The sequence below is a fragment of the Ceratotherium simum genome, chromosome 17 (genome assembly GCF_057802395.1).
Source record: "Ceratotherium simum simum isolate JZ-2026a chromosome 17, ASM5780239v1, whole genome shotgun sequence".
NCBI lineage: Eukaryota > Metazoa > Chordata > Mammalia > Perissodactyla > Rhinocerotidae > Ceratotherium > Ceratotherium simum.
Window position 1 is genome coordinate 50,990,667 of NC_141916.1, and position 23,999 is coordinate 51,014,665.

The 23,999-nt window shown below is 39.6% G+C and overlaps 1 protein-coding gene across 1 annotated transcript; it reads right to left on the bottom strand.

The window, feature by feature from the left end:
• Positions 1-6,271: 6,271 nt before the first annotated feature.
• TMEM52B (transmembrane protein 52B) lies at positions 6,272-14,371 on the bottom strand. The gene is given in 7 exon segments (XM_014793857.2): positions 6,272-7,939; positions 8,902-9,068; positions 9,820-9,858; positions 11,572-11,615; positions 14,108-14,197; positions 14,199-14,327; positions 14,330-14,371. Coding segments are annotated over 7 exon segments (753 nt in total). The 3' UTR covers positions 6,272-7,697.
• Positions 14,372-23,999: the final 9,628 nt, after the last annotated feature.

Sequence of the window (23,999 nt, forward strand, 5' to 3'; positions counted from 1 at the left end):
TCTGAAGGCCGGCATCTCTAAACCCTGTCTTTACTGCCCATTTTCCCTATATAACTGCCTCAAGATTCTGTAAATCTTTAAGATGGCTTTTTTTGAGACATTAGTCTCCCATCTTCTGATTATGCTGGCTAATCAAATAAAAGCTTCCTTTCTTAATCTCTAACTAGTTGTGATTAATTGGTTCAAATCACGGTGAGCAGAACAAGCCCGTTGCTTGGTAACAAGTGTGCTTCCAAAGCATTGTGTGCTTATCTTTGTCATTGCACTTATAATGATGTATTGTTTATTAGATTATATGATACCTATTAGTTCTCATTGTTTTTGGGGGAGAGATATACATGGTTTTGAAGGCAACTACTACTTCTGCACTGACATCACATAGTTTTTCTAGTGGGATCCACCCATCATAGACCCTCACTGCCTTGACCGTTTAGAAGGCCAAGTAACTTACACAAGACTAATCAGAATCTTTTCTTAGAATTTCCCACATATAAACTAAGGGAAGTAAGCCCCCTCTTAGGTGATGAAGTTTGGATGATATAAAATCAGAGGCTTACAGTAGTCATTGTTTTAGTCTCATGCAGTCCAAATTTGCAGTCCAAATGCACCAGTCCAAGATAAAGACAGGTAAAGAAGATGACACTCAGAGAGGCAAGATATATAGATATGTCTAGAGAGAGATAGATATAAAGATAGAGTTGGAGGGAGTTCTAATGACATTTGAGTCCCTAGTTTCAGGTAGTCTCTCCCAATAGACTCTGTGCTATATGATGGCATATTACTTGTATTTTTGTCCTCAGTGCTTTGGATACAAAGTAAAGACTCAAAAAATGTGCAGTATGTCATAGTCAAAAGAGCAAAGGGTAGACTTCTGATTTAAAATGGTAGATTGAAGAAGATACATTTATCTTTGCTGTCTCCTGAAACTCCACCAAAACAACTGTGTCATGGGTTGAATTATGTCCCCCCAAAAGAGGTTGACGTATTATCCTGTATCTGTGAATGTGACTTTGGAAATAGGGTCTTTGCAGATGATCAAATTAAGATGAGGCCATTGGGGTAGACCTTAATCCAGTATGACTGGTGTCCTTCTAAAAAGGGGGAAATTTGGACACAGAGACAGACATGCATAAAGGAAAGGGGATATGAAGACACAGGAAGAATGCCATCTGTAAGCCAAAGAATGCTAGAAGCTACCAGAAGCTAGGAGAGAGGAATGAAACATTCTCCCTCACAGCTCTCAAAAGAAACCAACCCTGCCTACACCTCGATTTTAGACATCTAGCCTCCAGAACTGAGAGACAATAAATTTCTGTTGTTTAAGCCATCGAATTTGTGGTACTTAGTTAAGGCAGCCAGTGATACTGTGATTTATAATAGGAAATATATATTTGGTCTGCTACCCCATTCCTGGCACAGAGCTCCTAAAACCCTTGGAATTTCCTAAGTGATGAGAGGATAAAGGTGTCTTTTGTGATGCTAATGAGTGACTGTTGGAATGCATCTAGGTAACCTAAGGATGGGCGATAGTCACCAGAGGAACCACCCATGAGATTAGAGAGTTGAAACTTTCAGGCCCAAGCCCCCCAACCCCCTGTCCAGAAGAAAGGGGCTGGAAATTGAGTTCAATGACCAATGGCCAATGACCTAATCAATCACCCTTATGGAATGAATCATCCATACAAACCCCAAAGGACAGGATTCTGAGAGCTTCCAGGTTGGTGAAGATGTGGAGGGCTGGATGAGTGATGTGCTGGGAAGGGGCATGGAAGCTCCACACTCCTCCCCACATACCTTGCCCTGTGCACCTCTTCCATGAGTAAAATATTTCTATGAGTTCTGTGAGTCACTAGCGCAAATTAATCAAACTGGAGGTTATGTGATATTTTCCCTCTCCAAAACTTACAATGGCTTTCATAGAATGCAGGATTGAGATCAGACTGCTTAAGCTCACATGTAATGCCTTCCATAGAAAGATGCCAACCTATTGTCCCTGACTAACTGCCCCAAGTAACTTGAAGGAGGTTCCAAATGCACTTGACTGTTTCTCAAAGTTGTTTTTCAGTTACATTGACAGATGCAATCACCAACTGCCCTGAACCAGTCCAAATCCCACCACAAAGAGCGAAGCTTTCGCAGACAGGCGGAGAAGTGTCCAAAAGTTACCTTTGCTTCATTTTGATGTTAAGATCTCTGCCTCAGGAGGAGCTTCAGCCTTATTAGCATAATGTGTGATGTATGTGAAAGCATGTTTTCAAACTACGCCTGCGGGAGCTTATACCCACCTCTACATGTGATGATGAAACTTCCCTTTTGAATATTCATTCTCCATCCAAAATAAAAGGCCCCTGCTTTCCCTTGCTCTGTGGGGCCATGGCTTTGGAAGTGATTCCATGTGGTCTCCTTATTTGCTGCAAATAAATTGTTCTTTGTGTGACAACTACTTCCGGTGAAGGCTTTGATTTCAACTTGCCAAGAAGCGAACCCACTTTGGTTTGGTAATACTTTCTTTCCAAATGCATTCCTATTATATCACTCTTGGAATTTTTAACATTCTTCATGATTCACATTCTCATTTTCTCTCTTTGCTCATAGACAGAAAATGCTCTTATACTGTATATTTGATGTTTAAAATTCTATCATCCTTTGGGTTTCAACTCAAACACTACCACTTTCCCAACCCCCTTTCCAAACTCCTAATTATGAGAAATTCTGAGGTGGGAAATGGTGCAATTCTGGCTTAACCAAGGTGGAAATGCCAGCAGAAGGACACTCGCTAACATTATTCAGAGACAGCATGTAAAATATTTTCCACAGTTGAACTCTCAATGTATCTTGGGCAATTCATTAATCACTGAAATTGTTTTCCCAGTCCAGCCTTCGCAAAGGAAGACTTCCCATCCTGGACTTTTTATTGCCTTCCAGCCCATCTGCTTACCCAAGGAAAAGAACACAAAACTTGCTGTTCCCAGAGTTTGCAGTTTTTCTCCCCTGCCTCTTAAATTTCTTACATAAATCTCATTTTTGCTTTATTTCCGTCCTCTCATGTACAAGTAAACTCTTAATGTATCAACTAATCAGACCCTCTAATAAAGGTCTTATTACAGGCCACACCTATAAGGCCAACTCAACAGGATTCTATGTTGTAGTTCCCAACCTAGACCTGGACGAGAAGCAGGCCACTGAAAGGCATCCTGTACTGTTCTATTTACCTCCAAACCACAGAGAAAATCAGTCATCACAGCCCAGTCAATCTTCTCTCAGACCCATCTTCCCCTAGAAAGGAGAGCCTATATTGTCCTGGTATAAACTAATACATGCCCATCTTCCAGACCTCGCACAGATTAGGACATTTGTGCCACTGGAGTCATTTCCTCAGATGTAGATATTAACACTTCCGTTCAGATATTGATATCACACTAGACATGGCCCTGACTGCAGAAGTTTCAGTTTTGGTAAGTAAAAAGTTATAGAAAATGTGTTTTTTTGCCCAGTGTAATCACCCCAGGAAACCCAAAGTAAGCTATAGAGGATGGACAGTGCAGCTTCACTGCCAGGCTGCATGAGGTTTATACATATTTGTGTCTTTTGGGCTGAGAAAGAGGTGGTAGAGAATCTCCACTGCTTAAAACTAGAGGAAAGACCTAGAGAACAATGGTGTAAAAATCATATTTCCTAACCAGGTTGTTGTCTATTTTTTAAATTTGAGCACAGCTTAGAGTTCCATTGAAAAGAAGTAATTATCATCCATTTCATCAACACCCCCATATTCATTTTAAGACTCTCATAACTTTTAACTAGAATTTTTACAATATGCTCCTAGCTGGAATTAAGACTTGCCTTCTTCACACTTCAACGAAGACCTCAAACTTTCATCAGAGTATCCTTCTAAAATGTCGATTACATTATGGAACGCTCCTGCCAATAAAACATTACATAGCCCCTCATTATCTTTTAGTTCAGTGTCTGAATTACTTAGTACAAGTCTTAACAAAACAATGTGACACTTTTCTTCTTCAGCTCTTTGCTCCCCCTTCATTTTACGATACATAATTCATACTAAACTACTGTATGCTAAAGGGAACGAGCTAGTAGAAAGTGAACAATTAAAAATTAAGCAAGAGGAAGAAGGAGGATGGCGAGGATGGAGAGTTGATTATGTCATTTATACCCATATATAGGGTCTATATGGGTATATAGCCTTTATCTTAGATCAACTTGGTTTATATTTCACCATCAAATGCATTTTCCCCATTTTAGAAATCACTGTCTTGAATTTCTCCCTAAATTTTGTCTTCCCCCTCCTAATAAACAAAATACTTTCTGTGCATTTGTTCAGGTCAATGATCTAGGAGTCATTTTTCACTCCTTTCCCTTACCCAAACCATCAGCAAGTCTTAATGATACTATCCCCAACATATCTTTCAAATCCCTACGTTTATCTCTATTTCCACCTCTAATATCACCACATTAGTCCGATCCTCTTATCTACTCTTCTTCAATAGCCTCTCATCTGGTCTTCATGCTTTCATAATTGTCCTACTCCAGCCCATTCTCCTGTAGTATTGACTCATTGTCTTAAAATTCAAATTGCATCAAGTAACTTAGTGTTTAAAATCCTTCAATGACTTCTCAATGCATGTGAAATACAGTCTGGACTCCTTGCCCCCAAGGCCCTCTCTCCCTCTCAGACTCCATTGTCTGCAGCTCTCTCTTTAGCTCCCTGGCATCTGCTACTCTAATCTTTTTCAGTTCCTCAAATTTACCAAACCTTTCATCATCTTTGAAAATGCTCTTCCCTCATTCTGCCTTTCTCAAGGTTTCTTTGCACTTTTAATGTTTGCAATCATTTTATTTTTGCTTTTTCTTAAGTTCTGTGAGGACCAAGAGTCAGAGACCCTGTTAATCTTGCACACTTTTATACCCCAATAGCCTCTGGACCATTCTTGGCACATAATTTCCTAAATAATGCTTGTTGAACAAAGAAATCGTTGAATCAATGTAAGGCAAAGCACAATTAGAAGTATTTTATTGGGGACGAGGAAGGACATCTATTTCAATGAGACTAGAAGAAAGGAGGAAAGGGCAGGTTTGTAGCTTTGGGGTAGGAAGTTACCTGAAGGCTTTGATTTCCTCTCTGAACTAGGAGGACAAGTCCCTGCCTAGAATTAATGATAAGTGATGGGGTATGGGGTTTGAAGAGAGCCACTGAAATCTGAATAACTACTAAAAGAAATGGAAAAATTACTCAAGAAAATCTAAAAGAAATGGTAAATAGTTCAGGTTTGTTGGAGACCATGCCATTGTAAGGACCTCAATCATCAGAGCTGAGATTTTCTGCAGTGCTGCTCTGCAATGTGGGCTTTGGGGAGAAATCAGTTAGCTTCATTGAACCAGTGTTTAAAGTTTGAAGGATAGGTGTGAGGAAAGTTAAAAGGGGTTAAAAAAATTGAGAGAAGGGTGAAAGTGATTGAGCTGATTGACAAATGTCTTAGGTTGAGTAGAGAAACAAGTGAAGCTAAATGAGCAGTAATAGCTTCTGACAAAATGGGAGGGTTACAGGAGAGGACTCCATGTGGCTGGGGAGAAGGGCAAAGGGGACAAGATGGGTGTGGCAGAGAAATCTCTTTAGAATAAGAGACTTATAGGCAGTATTTCTTCCAAAATCTTTTTATACCTGATGACATTTTAACTTCTTCAAGACTGTGGTATCTTTAGGGACGAAAGAGCCTAGAATATTTTATGGAATGCATGATAATGAAGTGATTCATTTGGCAGTGGCAAAACAAGGCCACCTCAGGTACTATTATTAACCATTCACGCATTTCAACAATTTCCAGAGGCAATTTGATAAATGATTCAGGATAAATTCAGATCATCAGCAGGTTATACTCACTTAGAACATTTTCCCTCTGGCTGGGCTGAGTGAGCTCTCCAAGAATGTATTTTTTTTCCCAAGGAAGACCAGCCCTAGCTACCATCCAATGCCAATCCTCCTCTTTTTTTTTTTTTCCTGAGGAAGATTGGCCCTGGGCTAATATCCGTACCCATCTTCCTCTACTTTATATGGGACGCCGCTGCAGCATAGCTTGACAAGCAGTCCATCAGTGTTCTCCTGGGAGCCGAACCTGCGAACCCCGGGCCGCCGAAGCAGAGCATGCCCACTTAACGACTGCGCCACCGGGCGGGCCTCTCCAAGAATGTATTTAATGAAGTGCTGCACTCATCAGCCATTTCCAGGCTCTGTAATGCCTGCCTGAGTACTGGAGCTAATTCGCTAGTAAAGGAGTTTTCTCAAATATTCCGTACCTCTACACAGAACATTAAGAGGAATTACATATCTTTAGTTGTTTACCTCAGTTAACAAATATTTATTGATAAAATAAAGCTACTTCAGGTGTGACTTCGCAATAACAGCAGGCTGGCTGGCAAAAGGACAAAGTTGAACATAATTCTCAGCAGAATCATAGCAGGGCAGGTGAAAATTTGATCTCGATATCAAGAGTAACACACACACAGAATACTTTACAAATCTTGTCATGTATATCTAGCTTATTTGATCCTCACAACAATCCTTGGAGGTGTTATTATCGCCTATTTTATAGATGAGAAAACTGTGCTTTAAAGATTCAGTGACTTATCCAAGGTCACTGTGAGTAGTTTTTTCCCAATTACACTTCACGTCCTCAATTCTCCAATAACAATAAATTTTAGAGATACTATGTTATGTGGACAGCTTAGCACTACACAGCACAATGGTGCCATGGGAAGGATCCCACCCATGCTTAGTTCATTTAGAGCTCCAAGAATTGGAGAGGTGTGCAGAAAGACTTCAATAGGAGAATGCATTTTCTATCATGGCTCCACTAGGTGGCAGTAAAGGCCACCACTAGAGACTAGCGTGTGTCAGACGCTTGGCTTTAAGTGGTCAAAGCGGGAAGGAGGAAGGAAGCGAAGCAACGCTATTCTTTTAGAGTTAGAAAGGGTGCATGTGTATGTGCATGTGTGCGTCTGTGTGCGAGTGTGTTTGCAGGGCAGAAGAACTGAAAAATTCATAGAACTGTTCCTGCACTCTATACAGTTTCTCATACTGCTGGTGGTGGGTAGGACCAGAGTACAAGAAAGACCTTGATATGTAGCACTTCAATATTATACTATGTTCTCTTAGCCCAAACCTGCAATCCCACCCCTGGATGGTTGTCTAGTTAGTATTTACATGATGTCTAAAACTATCATTGTCATTCAGTATAGAAGTGAGTGTTCTCTCAAGTGCAAAGATGTATGAATTTGGTGTATTAATGTCTATGGCTGTGCCTACACTCTTGTCTTTCTCCACAAGTGTATTACAATTTATTAGCTGGTAGAGAAAAAAGCACCTTGCAGTATCATGTGGTTAAAGGAATTCAATAGGTGAAGGAACCCAAGATACCTTTGATGCTTTCCTGTTCAGTAGTAATCAGCATTGCTAAAGGTTAGTTGCAAATGTTGGCCATTGAATGAGAGTTCTTCACTAGAGCATTCCATCTCAGAAAATACGTGTATCTAGAAATGAAGAGTTGGAATTCATCTTTTCTACAGAATGATGTTTAGATGCCACCCTAAACCTTCTGAAAGTTAGAAAAAAATGTTCCATTTGTCTGTGAATCTCTACCGACTCTGGGGATACCCCCACCCCATTTATACAACCAGAGTTCTCATCAATTTGAAGAGTGTTCTATTCAAGGAAACTCCTCCGTTGGAGGCAGTTACTTTTCTTCCGGCACTGGGGATAAATCAGGAGCTTTCTGCCCACACCTTGCAACCGTGAAGCGACTCATGCGAAGAGCTTCTTCGTACCCCGGGAGGGTGTCCACAGAGGAGGGCAGACGGCCCAGCGAGCTGTGAGAGTGAGCCACTGCCAGGATTCTTCGAGCCGCGGGGCCGAACGCTGACTGCAGGGCTGGTAAGGAAAGGAGTAGAGTGAGAGGGAATGTGACCTCCTCAGAAACCAGAGTTACAACACACTTCATTTCCCTTCATTTTTAATGTGTCCAAACTCATTGTCACTTTCTGTCACAAACGTTATGAAAATCCTGTGAAGCTTGTTTCGAAATCATCTTTACTTTGCTAGAAGATCCTGTTTTCTCTGATATCCTCGAATAATCTAAATTGTGTTCCCATTTCTCACAACCCTGTCCTTCTCCCTTTGCAGACTTGGAACGTGTTACACCAACCCACTGACATTGCAGGTCCCTTAGGAATATTTATTTCTACCTTATTTACCTTTTCTCTATAATGACAATGAGAAAAGGGAGGCCAGAAAGGTGAACAACAATACGTTACGTTGTTCTCTTTTCAAAATAAATATCACAGTGCTTTTCCGCCAGCTGTTCTGCCTGCTAATTTACTCTCCAGTTTTAGGAAAGAATATAATATAAAGAAGAGAAAGAAGAAAATAGAGGAAAGTGTCCTATGATTATGGAGGGGATGTTGGGGTTAGCATTTACTGTATCAAGACTTGAAGGATAAAGAACTGAAAGTACACACAACTAATTTCTCTGAAGATATAAAATAGTATAGATAATAGAAAATGTAGGTTTTTACAAAATCCAAGACATTTTTGAAGAAGGAATATACACAGAGATCAAGATATTTTTATCAAAATAACTATTTGTGAACTGGGTACTTCTTCCTATAAAACATTTCCACTATTGTCTCCAAAACTTCACTTCTATTTTAACGCTGTCACCAGTCAGACCAATATTTGAGAAGACAGTATCCCTGAGGGCCCAGGTCACTGCACCATGAGGCTTCTGAGTTTCAGAATCTTTAATACTATTCAATCAATGTTCTTATACAGTTGTACCATCCTAATCGTTTAAACATGGGCTCGCCTCCCATATTATAAGCCAGCGTACTCACAAGTGATTGTGTTCTGGAGAGTGCTGTCATGATCAAAAGCGATGACCGTCACTTCACAGGGTGGCTGGCCCTCGTCTTCCCTATTCTGCTGGCAACTCAGACAGCAGCGGAAGCACACAGAAGTCAGGCCACACAGCAGGAGCAGTGCGCCAATCACTACCAGCAACCTGCAAGGAGCCCACAGGGCAGTGAGAGCTCTGTGATCTGGTGTGTTTCCCAACCTGGGCATAATCAGTCTTCAGTGTCTCCATTTTGATTCTTGTTTGACTATTTTATAGAATGGTTATAAGATTTTAATTCTAAGGCTTTTACTTCACGTAAATACTTCCTTATTTTGTCAGCAAGACTAAGTCTGTTCACCAGAGCAATTAATAGGAGATTTAATGTGGTTTGGAGGGGCTGCTTTTTATTTTACTGAAGTAATTTCCTCTATGTGGCTATTTCTAGAGCTGACCCTGAGCAAGTACACAATAATCTGTGATGTTGGCGGAGGAGATGGTATTGAAATAGGAAATCCTGGCATATTATCACATAGGTTAGTGATGAAGTAAAGAAACTTTACTCCATGAGATGCAAGGTAAATAGGCTGTCTGTCTCATACGTTTTTGCCTGCTGTCAATATATTAAAAAGCTAAAAAAATAATAATACCTCTGAGAAAAATAATGTCCCTTTTTTGTTTGTTTTTTTTGCTAAGGAAGACTGACCCTGGGCTAACAGCCATGCCCATCTTCCTCCACTTTATATGGGACACCGCCACAGCATGGCCTGACAAGCAGTGCGACGGTGCACGCCCAGGATCCGAACTGGCGAACCCTGGGCCACCCCAGCGGAGCAGGCACACTTAACCACTTGCGCCACCTGGCCGGCCTCTAAAGTCCCTTTTAAATGTCCTTTTGGGTATTATAGCTGAAACTTACCATATATACCAGAGATGTACCCAATCTGTGGTCAGGCAACTATGGAGAAAGAACAAAGTTTTTGCAATAACCATATAATCAATGCCTGTTGTAATTCCAGAATCAGAAATGTGAGTTATAATATGATACCTTGTTATAATAAAAGCATCACAGGTTATAATACCTTCAATGTAACCAGCTGAATCTATTGTGAAATGGGATGACAAATAAAGTTTATACTATAGATGACATTGTAGAAAACATTTTTTAAATCGTTATAAGACAGACTAAAGTAGCGATCATGAAAACAGTGTTAATAGAAAATGTAACCATGACCATTGTAAACAGTTATGATGGCAATTACCAAGAAAGAACTTGCAATGCAAGTTTACAAAGAGTGAGTTTGAAAATGGATGTGAAAGTTAAGGTTTGTATATATTTAAGGTCAATAACATTTAAACGTAAAGGAAATTTCAGTTAAAGCATGAAAGCAATACAACGAAGTTTGTAATTTATGTTTTGCAAGTTGTTGCAAAAAGGGCCACCATAAAGCCATAAAAACTCCCACCATAAAAAGACCCCTAAATTTTCACATCCAGGATCAAAACTGATATGCATATCCACTCAAGCTAAATAAGAAGGGGGAAAAATGGGGAAACCAACTTCATCCTGATGAAAGCTAATTGAATATTCTGAATTAACTAGGGCGATTATAAATTTTCTATATGGAAATTAAAAAAATATGTATTGCGTGGGAGAAGGAGGGTAGGATAAGCTCAGGAGTGGGAAGGGGAGGAGAGGGAAAATATTTGTTTATCTTTGAAGATAAGTAAATTTAATAACACTTTCTGATATACCAATCTCTTGAAATGTATTGAAATCTGTTCTATATCCTCTCTTTGGTTACACAGTTAGAGAACACACAGTTTGGTTTTTCACTGAACAGTGTCTCCTCCAGGATTTCTCACATTCCCCACTTGTTCAAAGCCCCTTCTAGTTGTACAACTTTACAATTCTGATTCCATTAAAAATGACTCTTCCTATGGTGGTAGGTGTCTAAAACCTCACACAGCATGTGATAAGTAACCAAGGCCATCACCATTTCCTCTGAGTTTAACAGACTAGGCTGTTGGGAAACCCTTCCCATAGCTAAATATATGTTTTCCTTCAGCCTGAGCAAATGTTTTATTCAAACTGTCTCTGCTTTTTTTAATAGTTTACCTCCAAGTGGAATGAATCGCTTCCCTTTTTATCTTATGTCCTCTGTGTCTACGTAAGACCTAATTATGACAGGTTTAGATTAAGGAATAACTACCTCAAAGTACTAGGTAAATGAAATCTGCAATAAATATTAACTCACCCTAAGAAATAGAAAATGCTTTTCAGATCTGAAGTGATGACACTACTTTGAAAATTACCCAAGTATATCTGCCTATGACTAAATATTGAACCCAGTCTGTCTGGATGAGTCACTGAGAAGCATGGGTGAGAAAGTCTTTTGCAAATTTCTATGACTGTATAAATTGAGATGAAGTATGCTTTGAAGACTAGCTTTGGAAAAAACACTGTCAGCAGTGTTGTTTTGAATACTTATAATGACATGTAAACATGTCTTCATTTTTGGGTAATGTGTCTGTGAGATGAGTGGGTTAATACCCATTTAAGTAGAAATAAGGGAAGTCTCAGATATCTAATGACATCTTGACCCTATTTGGGGTATTGATGTTTTTGTCTGTTTCTTCTTCCTCCCAGCCTGAACTCTTACATACTTACTGTTCAGAATTGACACAGTTCTCCTCACATCTTGCCCAAGGAAGCTGTAGGAGGAAGAATAGTCTCAGACAGGGAAATCATCTCAACTGCTCTGCTCAGCAGCCTGTACATCATCCCTTGTGACTGTGCTCTGTTAGATCAGTAGGTGAGAGCAGGGTAAACATGAGGACACGGTCACAGGGTCAGCCATATTTAGGACTGTTTGTTTTCATCTCTCCCATGCCTATTCATTATTGTATTTGAAGTGGGAGAACCTAGAAGAGCAAATATCTAATTTGTTGTTTTCTTTTTCCTTCCTTCCTTCCTTCCTTCCTTCCTTCCTTCCTTCCTTCCTTCCTTCCTTCCTCCCTCCCTCCCTCCCTCCCCTCCTTCCTTCCTTCCTTTTTCTTTCTCTCTCTCTCTCTCCCTCCCTCCTTCCCTCTCTTCCTTCCTTCTTTTTCTTTCTCTCTCTTTCTCTCCCTCCCTCCTTCCCTCCCTTCCTTCCTTCCTTCCTTTTTTTTTTTTTTTGGTGGTAGGTGAGCATCACTGCCTTTTTGAATGAGAGACAGTGTTTATATCAATTTGTTTGTTCTAGAAATTTCCTGATCTGTCCCTCAGGATATTCTTATTGTCTTCCTAATTCTTTCCCAGTTGCAGATTGAATTCTACCCCACTGCTCTTTTTCATTCCCTCAGTACATTGATAACTCACCATACATGAGAAGAAGGGAGGAAAGAGAAAAGAGGGAGGAAAAACTTACTTATTGAATAGCTACTTTATGCCAGTCAGACTGCTAAGAATTTTTAATATTTCATTACATTTTATCACACAAATAACCATGTAGGTGGTATATTTAACCTTATTTTGAAAAGTTAAGAGACTAAGGCATAGAGATTTAAGTAACATGGCCAATTGCACATACTTATTGATGAAGCCAGAATTCAAATCAAATTCTGTCATTTATATGTGGTGAATGAATTGATATAATCAGAGACAAATCTGCTCTAACAACTCCTTGACATTTCTATCAAGCCCCTTCTACTCCTAGTAAATAAACTTCCCACTCCTTCTACCTTATATTTCAGTTGACTTTCACCTTCAAAAACCTCTCTAGGTAAACTTTTGTTCTAGAAACTGTTTTACTCTTCCAAAAACTTGATTGACTTGATATTTCAGGAAATCAACAACAAAGGCCACAAAGGTCCTCTAAAAAGGGACAGAGATTTGTACTTATTAGGAGTTTATGGGGGGGATACATATTCATGATGTATCAGGTGAAAAGGATTTGTAAAAGGACTAACAGCTGTCATCTCAGATAACATTAGAGAAACTCCTGGTTTTGTTTTAATTTAAAATAATTGACCACTAAGGATGACAAAGGTGTTTCCTCAACCCAGGCCTGGTATTTTGTTTCACTTTCTTGACTAAAGGTAAGAAAACCCTTAAAGTGCTCAGCAGATAAAATACCTCTTTTCAGACCTGTTGCCAAAAGAGAAGAGAAAGGAAGGGAAGGGCAAAGAAGAGAAGAGGAAGCAAAAAGAAAAAGAAAAAAAGAAATGGATTTTTAGGCATTAATTTAATTGGCATATAGGAAGCAAAATAGACAGCCCCCTCCCTGCCAGGGGCTGTACAGGAATCTGATACTAGCCAGTTCCTTCATTTGCTCTCCTTCTTAATAGATTTCATAGCCATATAAACTTCCCCTTGACAATTGTCCAGAATCCCTTAGTCCAATGACCCCTTTCTCAGCTAATGAATTACTCAGGGGCTTCCAATTTGTAGTGGGGAGAAAAATAAAGGTCCAAAGTATTTTTAAAGAGTTTTCTATCTCAACTTATTTCTTTTTTATTTATTTTTATTTATTTATTTTTTTGTGAGGGAGATCAGCCCTGAGCTAACATCCATGCTAATCCCCCTCTTTTTGCTGAGGAAGACCAGCTCTGAGCTAACATCTGTTGCCAGTCCTCCTTTTTTTCCCCAAAGCCCCAGAAGATAGTTGTATGTCATAGTTGCACATCCTTCTAGTTGCTGTATGTGGGACGCGGCCTCAGCATGGCCAGAGAAGTGGTGCATCGGTGCTCACCCAGGATCCAAACCCGGGCTGCCAGCAGCGGAGCGTGCGTACTTAACCGCTAAGCCACGAGGCCTGCCCATATCTCAACTTATTTCTGATCCAGAAGCACCTAAACTGCTAGAACTGATTTAAGGCTGATTTTGGAAACTCAGTTTAGGGGAATTATGTAGTTAGTTTTGATAATTTACTTGGGAATTTGAGGGATGGGTGATAAGATGCTAAAAGAGAGAAATATACATAAGTGGCACTTCTAAATTGCTGTAGCTATCCTAGTTGTATCTTTTCACTGATGTTGTCATTAGTCATAAATGCACGATGTAACCCTGTAATACTAAGGAAACATTCTAGTTACTCTTTTCCACTAGCCCTTTGGTTCTATATATGTCTTTTCCCCTCATTCATTTCCCCCCAGATTCTTCTGAGAGTTGATTTATCTGAGAAACAAACAAACAAAGGCCTTATTCCTGTGTTTTCACAACTCACCTGGATGAAATACATCAGGACAGAGGCTGACACGGCATGGACTCGCACTCCCATCAGGATGAACTCTTACTTCTCCAGGATCAAGCACTGAATGATCATTGCCTCCTTTCCATTCTTTGTGCCATGTCTGACTTCTTGACCTAGAGGACTTAAGGAGAAAAACTTTTCTCAGCAATAAATCAGTTTTTCCTTCTCTCTCTCTTTCTCTCTCTCCTCTTACTCCCTTGAGATTTTATTTTCTGTGGTCTTTTTCTCCCCTTTCATCCTAGCTTTCTTCTCTATTTCTATTTCTTTTTTTAAGGTCTCCACTTTGCTTCCCTTTGCCTTCTTTTCTTTTAGTCCTTTCTTTATGTCTTTAGCTTTCTTCCACTGCCCCCAAAAGGAAGCCATTCAGGGAGGACACATTAATCCTCTGAATTAGGTATTTTTCTAGGCAGTGCTGAGAAACTTGACTTTTGAGAGGATCAAAGGCACATTGCTGGTGACCAAATAAGTTCTCTTCTCCATCAGAAAAGGAGTAATATTCTTGGTCCTTCACTGCAGCGCTCCAGGTGACTGCTGAAGGTTGAAAGGCACCCTGACAATCTCCATTCACTCCCCTCTCCGTGTGATTAGCCCTCCTCTCTTGCTCTTTGAAATCCTCCCCTCCACTGTGTTGATAATCAACTCTCCTGGTTCCGGGTCATTTGTTTTATTCCTAACCATTGAAGTAGACTGAGAGGTTGCCAAGTGAACTGGAAAGCCATCCCACCTTTGGAAAAAGCAGGTTTGGAGATTAGAATTTCTGGGTGCTGTCTGCGAAATCCCTCTGACTTCAATTATCATTGAAACAGATAAGTCAGACAGACAGACATGTTTTTTTAAACTGGGTTCCAAGATCTACAGCTTGCTCTCTCTCTCTCTCTCTCACAAATAAAATCTAAGGTCATAGTAAAAATAAGCACACATGGAAAGGACATAGAATGTTTGTAAAGAAACATATCTACAGGAACAAATGAATACTGTATAAATCATTTATGCTTAAGTTGGTAATCTTTGCTTAATATGGACTATTTCAAAAAATTTTTTAGAAATACAAGAATTTCATAAGAAACTTAGACATTAGTTTACAGGGATATATCTATTGCATAAGAATTGAATAAAACCACTTTTCACATCCTTTCTAAAAGTCTAATTGTTTTGAGTGATTGTTGAGGGGAGACCGTTGTGGGGGGGTTGATTCTAAGAGCCCTCAGGGGCCGGCCCGGTGGCTTAGCAGTTAAGTGCGCGCGTTCTGTTACTGGCGGCCCGGGTTCGGATCCCGGGCGCACACTGCCTCACCGCTTCTCCGGCCATGCAGAGGCCGTGTCCCACATACAGCAACTAGAAGGATGTGCAACTATGACATACAACTATCCACTGGGGCTTTGGGAAGGGAAGAAAAGGAGGAGGATTGGCAATAGATGTTAGCTCAGAGCTGGTCTTTCTCAGCAGAAAGAGGAGGACTACCACGGATGTTAGCTCAGGGCTGATCTCCCTCACAAAAAAAATAAATAAAATAAGAGTGCTCACACAGCATGACAATGTGATATGAGAATAGAGACTACAAACTTTTTTTTTTTCTTAGATGAGAAAATCGAATAGTGAAAGAAAAGCACGGTATGATACTGATGATTCGAAATCATTCAGTTCCAAAACTAAATGAGCACTACATTATTTTTTAAAATGGAAAGACGTTGGGGTTAGTATGAAGAGTACCTTCTGAATTTCAGTGGAAAGCTTGGCCAAGTGGGAGGTATTTTACAGGACAGGAGATCAGAACTCTAATCCTGGCCCTCCACTCAATTATGATGTAGTTTCTCCAAGCCTTAATTTTCCCATGCATAAAACAGGAGTGAGATGCCCACTTGACCTGCTATAGATGTCGTATTATAGAGAAAAAACAATCAGAAACACGAAAGCATTTTGATTAGAATACTTATATTTGGAGTGCCAGGTACACGAGTATCATCATTAACTTTTCCCTTCTCTTTCTCTTGTCAGAGAGACTGTAGAGCATCATGGCTAAGAATCCAGCTAGGTTGTCTGGGATTAAATACTTACTTTGTCACTTATTAGCTGTATCATCTTAGGCAAGTTACTACATCTCTCTGTTGGTTCAGTTTCATCCTATATAAAATGGGATAATAATAATAATGTTACTTCATAGACTTAGAGAGATTAAATAAGTTAATGTGTGCAAAGTGCATATTATTGCCCTGATATAACAAGTATTTTATAAGTGTTAACTAAGATTATCTTGATTTCCACTCAATTTTACCAATGACCTTCACCTTCAATGTGCTGGATAACTGATGTCCTCCTTGCCTCTCATGTGTATTGTTACCATGACCATGTTTTATCTTTCCTAGTATTCCAATTCTTGAATATTTGTCCTTGTAATTCTGGCCATCTCTCCTCCCAGTCATGCCAGCCTTCACCTGCATGAACAGGTTTGCCAGTTAACATAACATTTTTCCCCCATTGCACTTTCCTGCCGTGTGATTGCTATCATCTTTTTGCCCTCCAGTTTCCTAATAGGTTTGAACAAAATAGTATTCTGTTAATGACCTCCTTGTTACTTTTTTTCATAGAATTACTACTGCCTTTTTTTTTTTCTCAACGTATTTTTCCCTGGAGAAATAGAACTTGTTGTTTATCCTAATGAAAGTGGTATGCCTTGAGGCAATTTTAGCTCTAAACTCAGCCCCTATCAAAGCTTCCATTTACAGAATGAGGAGAGAGGAAAGAGGATTCAGGTAGGAAGACTGAAGAAGGTACACATTGGAAGGGCAGGTAGCTGGGGTAGAGGAGAATGATCTCATTACAATCTTACACAATCTTGTAGTTCCATTAAGCTTGGAAATCATTAGCTTATACCCAGGTTGTTAAGGACTTCGAGTGGAACCAATGGAGGGTACATGTACACAGGCCTTTTCACCTATGCTTCAGGGAATTGTTATACAATAGCTGTAACAAGTGAGGCTAAAGAATTACTTTTTTCTATTTCCTTTGACTACTCTCCTTTTGACCTTGCCTAAGTCAGATGGCTTACCATGGGTTCCCTTCTTCTCTGTGCCTTGGAGAAATAGACACTGGACTATTATCACTCTGAGGCATCAAGAATGAGCTATAAAGAGCTAAGCAGTGGGTTGGGCCACAGCTATGGCTTAACAAATAGATAATATGTCAGGAGAAACCAGTTCTATCTTACCAACACTAGGAGCTCCCCTAGGAAGTGTCTCTATCTTATGAATCAAGATCGCAGCCTAAGTATTAAGAGGCAACCTCAGAGGCATTAAAAGTCAGTGATAGGATTAGATTTAAGGAATTTTAACAACATAAGAGGATAAACTTTATCACAGGATTATTAGTTTTATATGCCATGTAACAAATTACCACAAATTATGTGAGCAGCAGTGTAAAACAACACACATTTATTATATCATGGTATCTGTGAATGAGAAGTGTGGGCACAGCTTAGTTGGATCCTGTGCTTAGGGTCTCAAAAGGCTGCAATCAAGGTGTCTCCTGGGTTGTGTTCCCATCTGAAGGCTCAACTGCAGAAGAATACACTTCCAAGCTCCCTCAGGCAGAATTCATTTCTTTGTGGCTATAGGATTCATGTAAACTTGCTTAATTAAATCCAGCCAGAAAGGGAGAGAGAAGAGAGAGAGAAACTTTAGCATGATAGGCACTATACTTTATGTAATCACATATATGTGATCACATACATCCCCTCACCTTTGCCACACTCCACATGACACCCACACTCAAGGGGACATTACACAAGGGCATTAACACCAGGAGGTGGGGATAATGAGAACTCATTAAAATCTGTCAAATATGTCTGGGTATCTGCCACAGAAAGATTGTAGAAATTATCTCCACGGATCTTAAAAATAGGAGAAATCCAAATGTCCATCAATGGATGAATAGATAAACAAAATGTGGTAGATACATACAAGGAAATATTATTCAGTCTTAAAAAGGAGGGAAATTCTGACACATGCTACAACATGGGTGAACCTTGAAGACAGTATGCTAAATGAAATGTCAGATATAAAAGGACAAATATTGTATGTTTCCACTTATATGAAGTACCTAGAGTAGTCAAATTCATAGAGAGAGAAAATAGAATGGTAGTTTCCAGGGGCTGGGAGGAGGAAGGAATAGGGAGTTGTGTTAGGGTTCTCCAGAGAAGCAGAACCAATAGGATGTGTGTATATAGAGAAAGAGATTTATTATAAGGAATTGGCTCTTTCAATTACGGAGGCTGGCAAGTCCAAATCTACAGTATGGGCTGGTAGGCTCAAGACCCAGGAGAGCTGATGATGCAGTTCTAGTCCAAAGACTGTCTGCTGGAGAATTTTTTCTTATTTGAAGGAAGGTCAGTTGTTTTGTTCTACTCAGGTCTTCAACTGATTGGATGAGGCCCATCACATTATGAAGGGTAATCTGCTTTACTCTACTGATTAAAATGTTAATCTCATCCAAAAACACCCTGGCAGAAACACTCAGAAGGATGTTTGACCAAATATCTGGGCACTCTGTGGCCCAGTCAAGTTGACACAAAATCAACCATCACAGGAGTATTTTTTAATAGATACAGAGTTTCAGTTTGGGATGATGAAAAAGTTCTGGCGATGGCTGGTGGTGATGGTCGCACAACAATGTGAATGTACTCAATGCCACTGAACTGTACACCTAAAAAATGATTACAATGGTAAAAATTTTATGTTATGTAAATTTTACCACAATAAAAAAAGAGAGGAACCTACTTGTTTCTATCAGGATTAAATAGTGAAAGGCAAAAATTGGCAGTGCTGAGGAGCCAGATCACACAGAAGACAATGATTGATCTAGCTTTCAAACTCTGCACATTGTGGCTCCTCAATATGGGCTTCTGGTTTGAGGAAAGTCAAGAAAAGATTTGAAGGTGACCCTAGTGTGGGTGTCCTCTGCCTCACACTGTACTTTTAAAGTCTTCTATGAAGTGGATATTCTCTGCCGAGGTGATCTGAAAAGTCTCTCACTGAATCCTTTTGTGACAGATTCATATTGCATTTATAGTATCTCTTAGAAGATTTAACTATGTCTCTTATTAACTGGTATAATTGAAAGAACGGTGAGCTGAGTTCTTGTATGACATCAGATAGAAAAGAGATATTCAGTAAATCACTTAAACTTTTTGGGCTTTAGTTCCACTCTCAAAATAAGAGAATTGAGATAGATTTTCCTTAAATTTCTTTGTATTTTAAAAAGCCAGCTTATGCTGGTGATGTCTTCATAGTTAAGAATCTCAGGTGTTAACTGTCTGTCGTTTGCAGAATATTACACAATTCATATGGTACAGCAGGGTAGTAGAAAAGAATGAGCTTTTCCTCATAGAAGAAGATCTATTCTTACTCTTACAGGGCTTATAATTTAGTTGGAAAGATGGAATAACATTGATAGATTTGAAAATAAATACAGTGCACTGTTAGAGTATATAAAATGAGGAAAGAAAAAAATTGGTGGTGGTGGAAATCCTACTTGTAGATGTTAAGCAGAGAGAATTTTTTTAAGAAAAAAAGAATAAATTGTGTTAGAGGGGTGTACTGGAATTATAGGGCTCGTCATCAGTCCTGGACTGCTTAGTGAGCTGCCTATGAGTGTCAGCCCAAAAGATAGTGGATGATTATGTTCTCCTGGCTCTCCTGGGTGAAGTGTGGAGGTGAATATCAGAAGTCTGAGAGATCTAGCTCAACTTTAGGCCTTCTCTAAAGAATGTAGTTCTTTCTAGTGCTGTGTTTATCTTTGGGTGTTTTAACTACATAGTCACATATATCCTTCTGAGACACTTCGTCCCAGGACAATCCATAAAAGGCTACTAGGATGTGATGTGCTCACATGAAATATGTGTCATGTCCATTTCATCAACAAGTGTACTTATGTGTCTCATCTTAGTCTACTAGAATATTGATGGCATCTGAAATAACTGAGTCATTGTGGGAAAGGATAAAGCGTCCTCTTCATTGTGATATAATTTCAATATTTATTAATTCATCATTAAAAACAATTTCTTAAATTCTATTTATGTGAAAGTCACCACGGTGAATGGAGAAATGTATCCAATCTTGCTTCCTGGCACTCACAGTCAAGAAAGGTGGGATAAGGTTTGGGTAATAAAGGTAAGTAACATTGATTTGTTATAAGCTGATTTGACTATGATATACAGTCATGCATCACTTAATAAGGGGAACACATTCTGAGAAATGCATCCTTAGGTAGTTCATCACCGTGAAAACATCATAGAGTGTGCTTACACAACCCAGATGGTATAGCCTACTACACACCAAGGCTATATGTTATAGCCTATTGCTCCTAGGCTACAAACCTGTATAGCATGTCACAGTACAGAATACAGTGGGCAATTATAACACAATAGTAAGTATTTGTGTATCTAAACATAAAAAAAGTACAGTAAAAATATGGTATAAAAGATATAAAATGGTACACCTGTGTAGGGTACTTACCAGAGTGGAGCTTGAGGGACTGGTAGTTGCTCTACATGAGTCAGTGAGTGAGTGAATGTGAAGGTCCAGGACATTACTGTACCCTACTGTAGACTTTATAAACACTGTATCCTCCGGCTACACTACATTTTTTTAAAAATACTTTTTCTTCAATAATAAATTAACCTTAGCTTATTGTAACTTTTGTACTTTATAAATGTTAATTTTTTTTTAACTTTTTGACTTTTATAATGACACTTACTTAAAACACAAATATATTGTGGAGCTGTACAAAAATATTTTTTCTTTTTATCCTTATTCTATGAGCTTTTTTCTATTTTTAATTTTAAAATTTTTTTTTACTTTTTAAGCTTTTTTGTTAAAAACTGAGACACAAACACATACAATAGCCTAGGCCTACATAGTCAGGATCGTCAATAGCACTGGCTTCCACCTCCACATCTTGTTCCACTGGAAGGTCTTCAGGGGCAATAACATGCATGGAGCTGTCATCTCCTATGCTAACAATGCCTTCTAAAACACCTCCTCAAGGACCTGCCTGAGGCTCTTCTTGAGGAGGTGTCACTCTTTTCAGAAATATGTCTGTGGTGGTTTGCTTGGTTTGTTCCTTTTTCATCATAGATTTGCTTGTAAGCAGATAGTGCACCATGAACATTCCTCTCTGTTAATGAAAACCATTCAGTGTTGGGGTCCATGTTTTCAAACATTTTAAGGAGCTTGTCGAGGTCTACAAAAGCTTTTGCTAAACCCTTCTTTGTGAATTGTTTTGGAAATTCTTTTTTTCCTCCTACAATTTCCTTTTCTCTTGCCTCTTCTTCAGCTATGTGTTTCTATTCTAGTTTCAACAACTCCTCATTAGTCACTTCCTCAGGAACCACCTCTAAGAGCTCTTCAACATCATCCTCCTCCACACTCAGGTTAAAGTTGTTTGCCATCTCAACCATAGACTTGTTGATTTTTGCAACCTCCTCATCCTTGGCAAATCCTTTGAAGTCATAAATGAACCTCTTGAGTGTCTTCTTCCAGATGCCATTCATACACTCCTTGGTGACATCACCTTCAAGCCCCTTCCAGGTTCTTGATTTAGTCATAGATGTTATAATCCTTCCAGAATTGCATCAGTGTCTTCCTCAGTTGCAGCAATAGCCTAGGAGAGGTTGTCCTCAGGTAGTAGGAAAGTAAAAGCTGCTATAACTCCTTGATCCACTGATTGGATCAAAGAGGTGGTATTTGGCGAGAGAAGCACCACTTTGATATAGGGATGAAGATCACCAATAAAAAGAAGATGTCCAGGAGCATTAACAATAAGCGAAATCTTGAAAGGTATGTTATTCTCCAAACAGTGCTTCTGCATTTTACTGGCATAGCAATTCCGGAGAGCATCTTGGAAGAGGAGCTGGGTCATCCATGACTTCTTATTGCTCCTGTAGTACACTGGCAGTGTGTGCTTATTGGTATGCTTGAAGGCCCTGGGGTTCTCATTGTGCCAGATCACAAAGAGTTTCAATTTGTAGCCTGCAACATTGCCCCCAAGCAAGACTGTTATTCTGTTATAAAAAGCTTTGAAATCTGGCATTGACTTGGCCTCCCTATGGATGAAAGTCCTTTTAGGCATCCATTTCCAGAATTGGAAGTTTTCAACCATATTGAATATTTTCTTTGGCAAGTAATTTTCCTCCACAATCAGCTTATCTAGACTTTCCAAAAATTCTTCAGCTGCCTTCACATCAGCACTCACGACTCATCACTTGGTTTCACATTATGTAGTGAATATTGATTCTTGAATCATTTAAACCACCCAGAGCTAGCAATAAATTCAACATTGTAGTCAGGTCCAGCCTTTACTTTTTTTTTTTTTTGTGTGAGGAAGATCAGCCCCGAGCTAACATCCATGCTAATCCTCCTCTTTTTGCTGAGGAAGACCGGCCCTGAGCTAACATCTATTGCCAATCCTCCTCCTTTTTTTTCCCCTAAGCCCCAGTAGATAGTTGTATGTCACAGTTGCACATCCTTCTAGTTGCTGTATGTGGGATGCGGCCTCAGCATGGCTGGAGAAGCAGTGCTTTTGTGCCCGTCCGGGGATCCAAACCTGGGCCGCCAGTAGCAGAGCGCGCGCACTTAACTGCTAAGATATGGGGCCAGCCCCAGCCTTCACTTTCTTTTTTTTTAAATTTTATTTATTTATTTATTTTCCCCCAAAGCCCCAGTAGATAGTTGTCTGTCACAGCTGCACATCCTTCTAGTTGCTGTATGTGGGACGCTGCCCCAGCACGGCCGGAGAAGCGGTGCGTTGGTGCGCGCCCAGGATCCGAACCCGGGCCTCCAGCAGCGGAGTGTGCGCACTTAACCACTAAACCACGGGGCCGGCCCCCCCAGCCTTTACTTTCAACATCACAAAAAATATTTTTGCTTTGGCCATGATTGCCATGGTGCTGAAAGGGATACATCGCTGTGTCTTCAATGCAGGTCATTAGAAGTGCCTCCATGTCTGATATAGGCGCTTCTTGAATTTTTGTTAATCTAGTTGCCTTCAATGAAGCAGATCCTCTAACAGCTTCCATCACTTTGTTCTTGTTCTTCGAGATCTTAGCTATGGTGGAATGGGACATGCCTCAGTGGCGAGCAATAATCGTCACTGATTTTTCATCTTTGTAGTCCTTAATCACTTTTAATTTTGTTTTCAAGTCAGTCCCTCCATGTGGCCTCTTACTGGTAACATTAGCAGTGGATTTTGTATGATTAGGGGCCGGGATGAACAAAGCAACACAAGATTAAATCAAAACCAAGAGAAAATGATGCAACGAAGAGATGCAGTAGACATGAGACGTATGAGGCTGCTGCTGGCATAACATGGCATGCTGTTTCACAGTAAACTTTTCTGTTATAAGCAGAAAGAGTATACTCTAAAATAATGGTGAAAAGTATAGTATAATAAATATATAAACCAGTAACATAGTCATTTATTATCCTTATCAAGTTTCATGTACTGTACATAATTGTATGTGCTATACTTTTATACAACTGGCAGTGCAGTAGGTTTGTTTACACCAGCATCACCACAAACATGTGAGTAATGCATTCCACTATGACATTACTGCAGCTACAATATCATCCAACAACAGAAAATTTTCAGCTCCATTTTAATCTATGGGACCATCGTCATCACGCAGTTTGTTGTTGACCAAAATGTCATTATGAGGCACGTGGCTATATTTGCTACATGCTTAGTTTTTTTTTGTGAACTGTGTCGTAGAGTAAAACTTTAAATCACAGATAAATCACTTTCAATTTGGTCTCAGATACCCAGAACAGGAAAAGGAAATACAGAAAACCTATGAATGGCATCCTAATTAGGC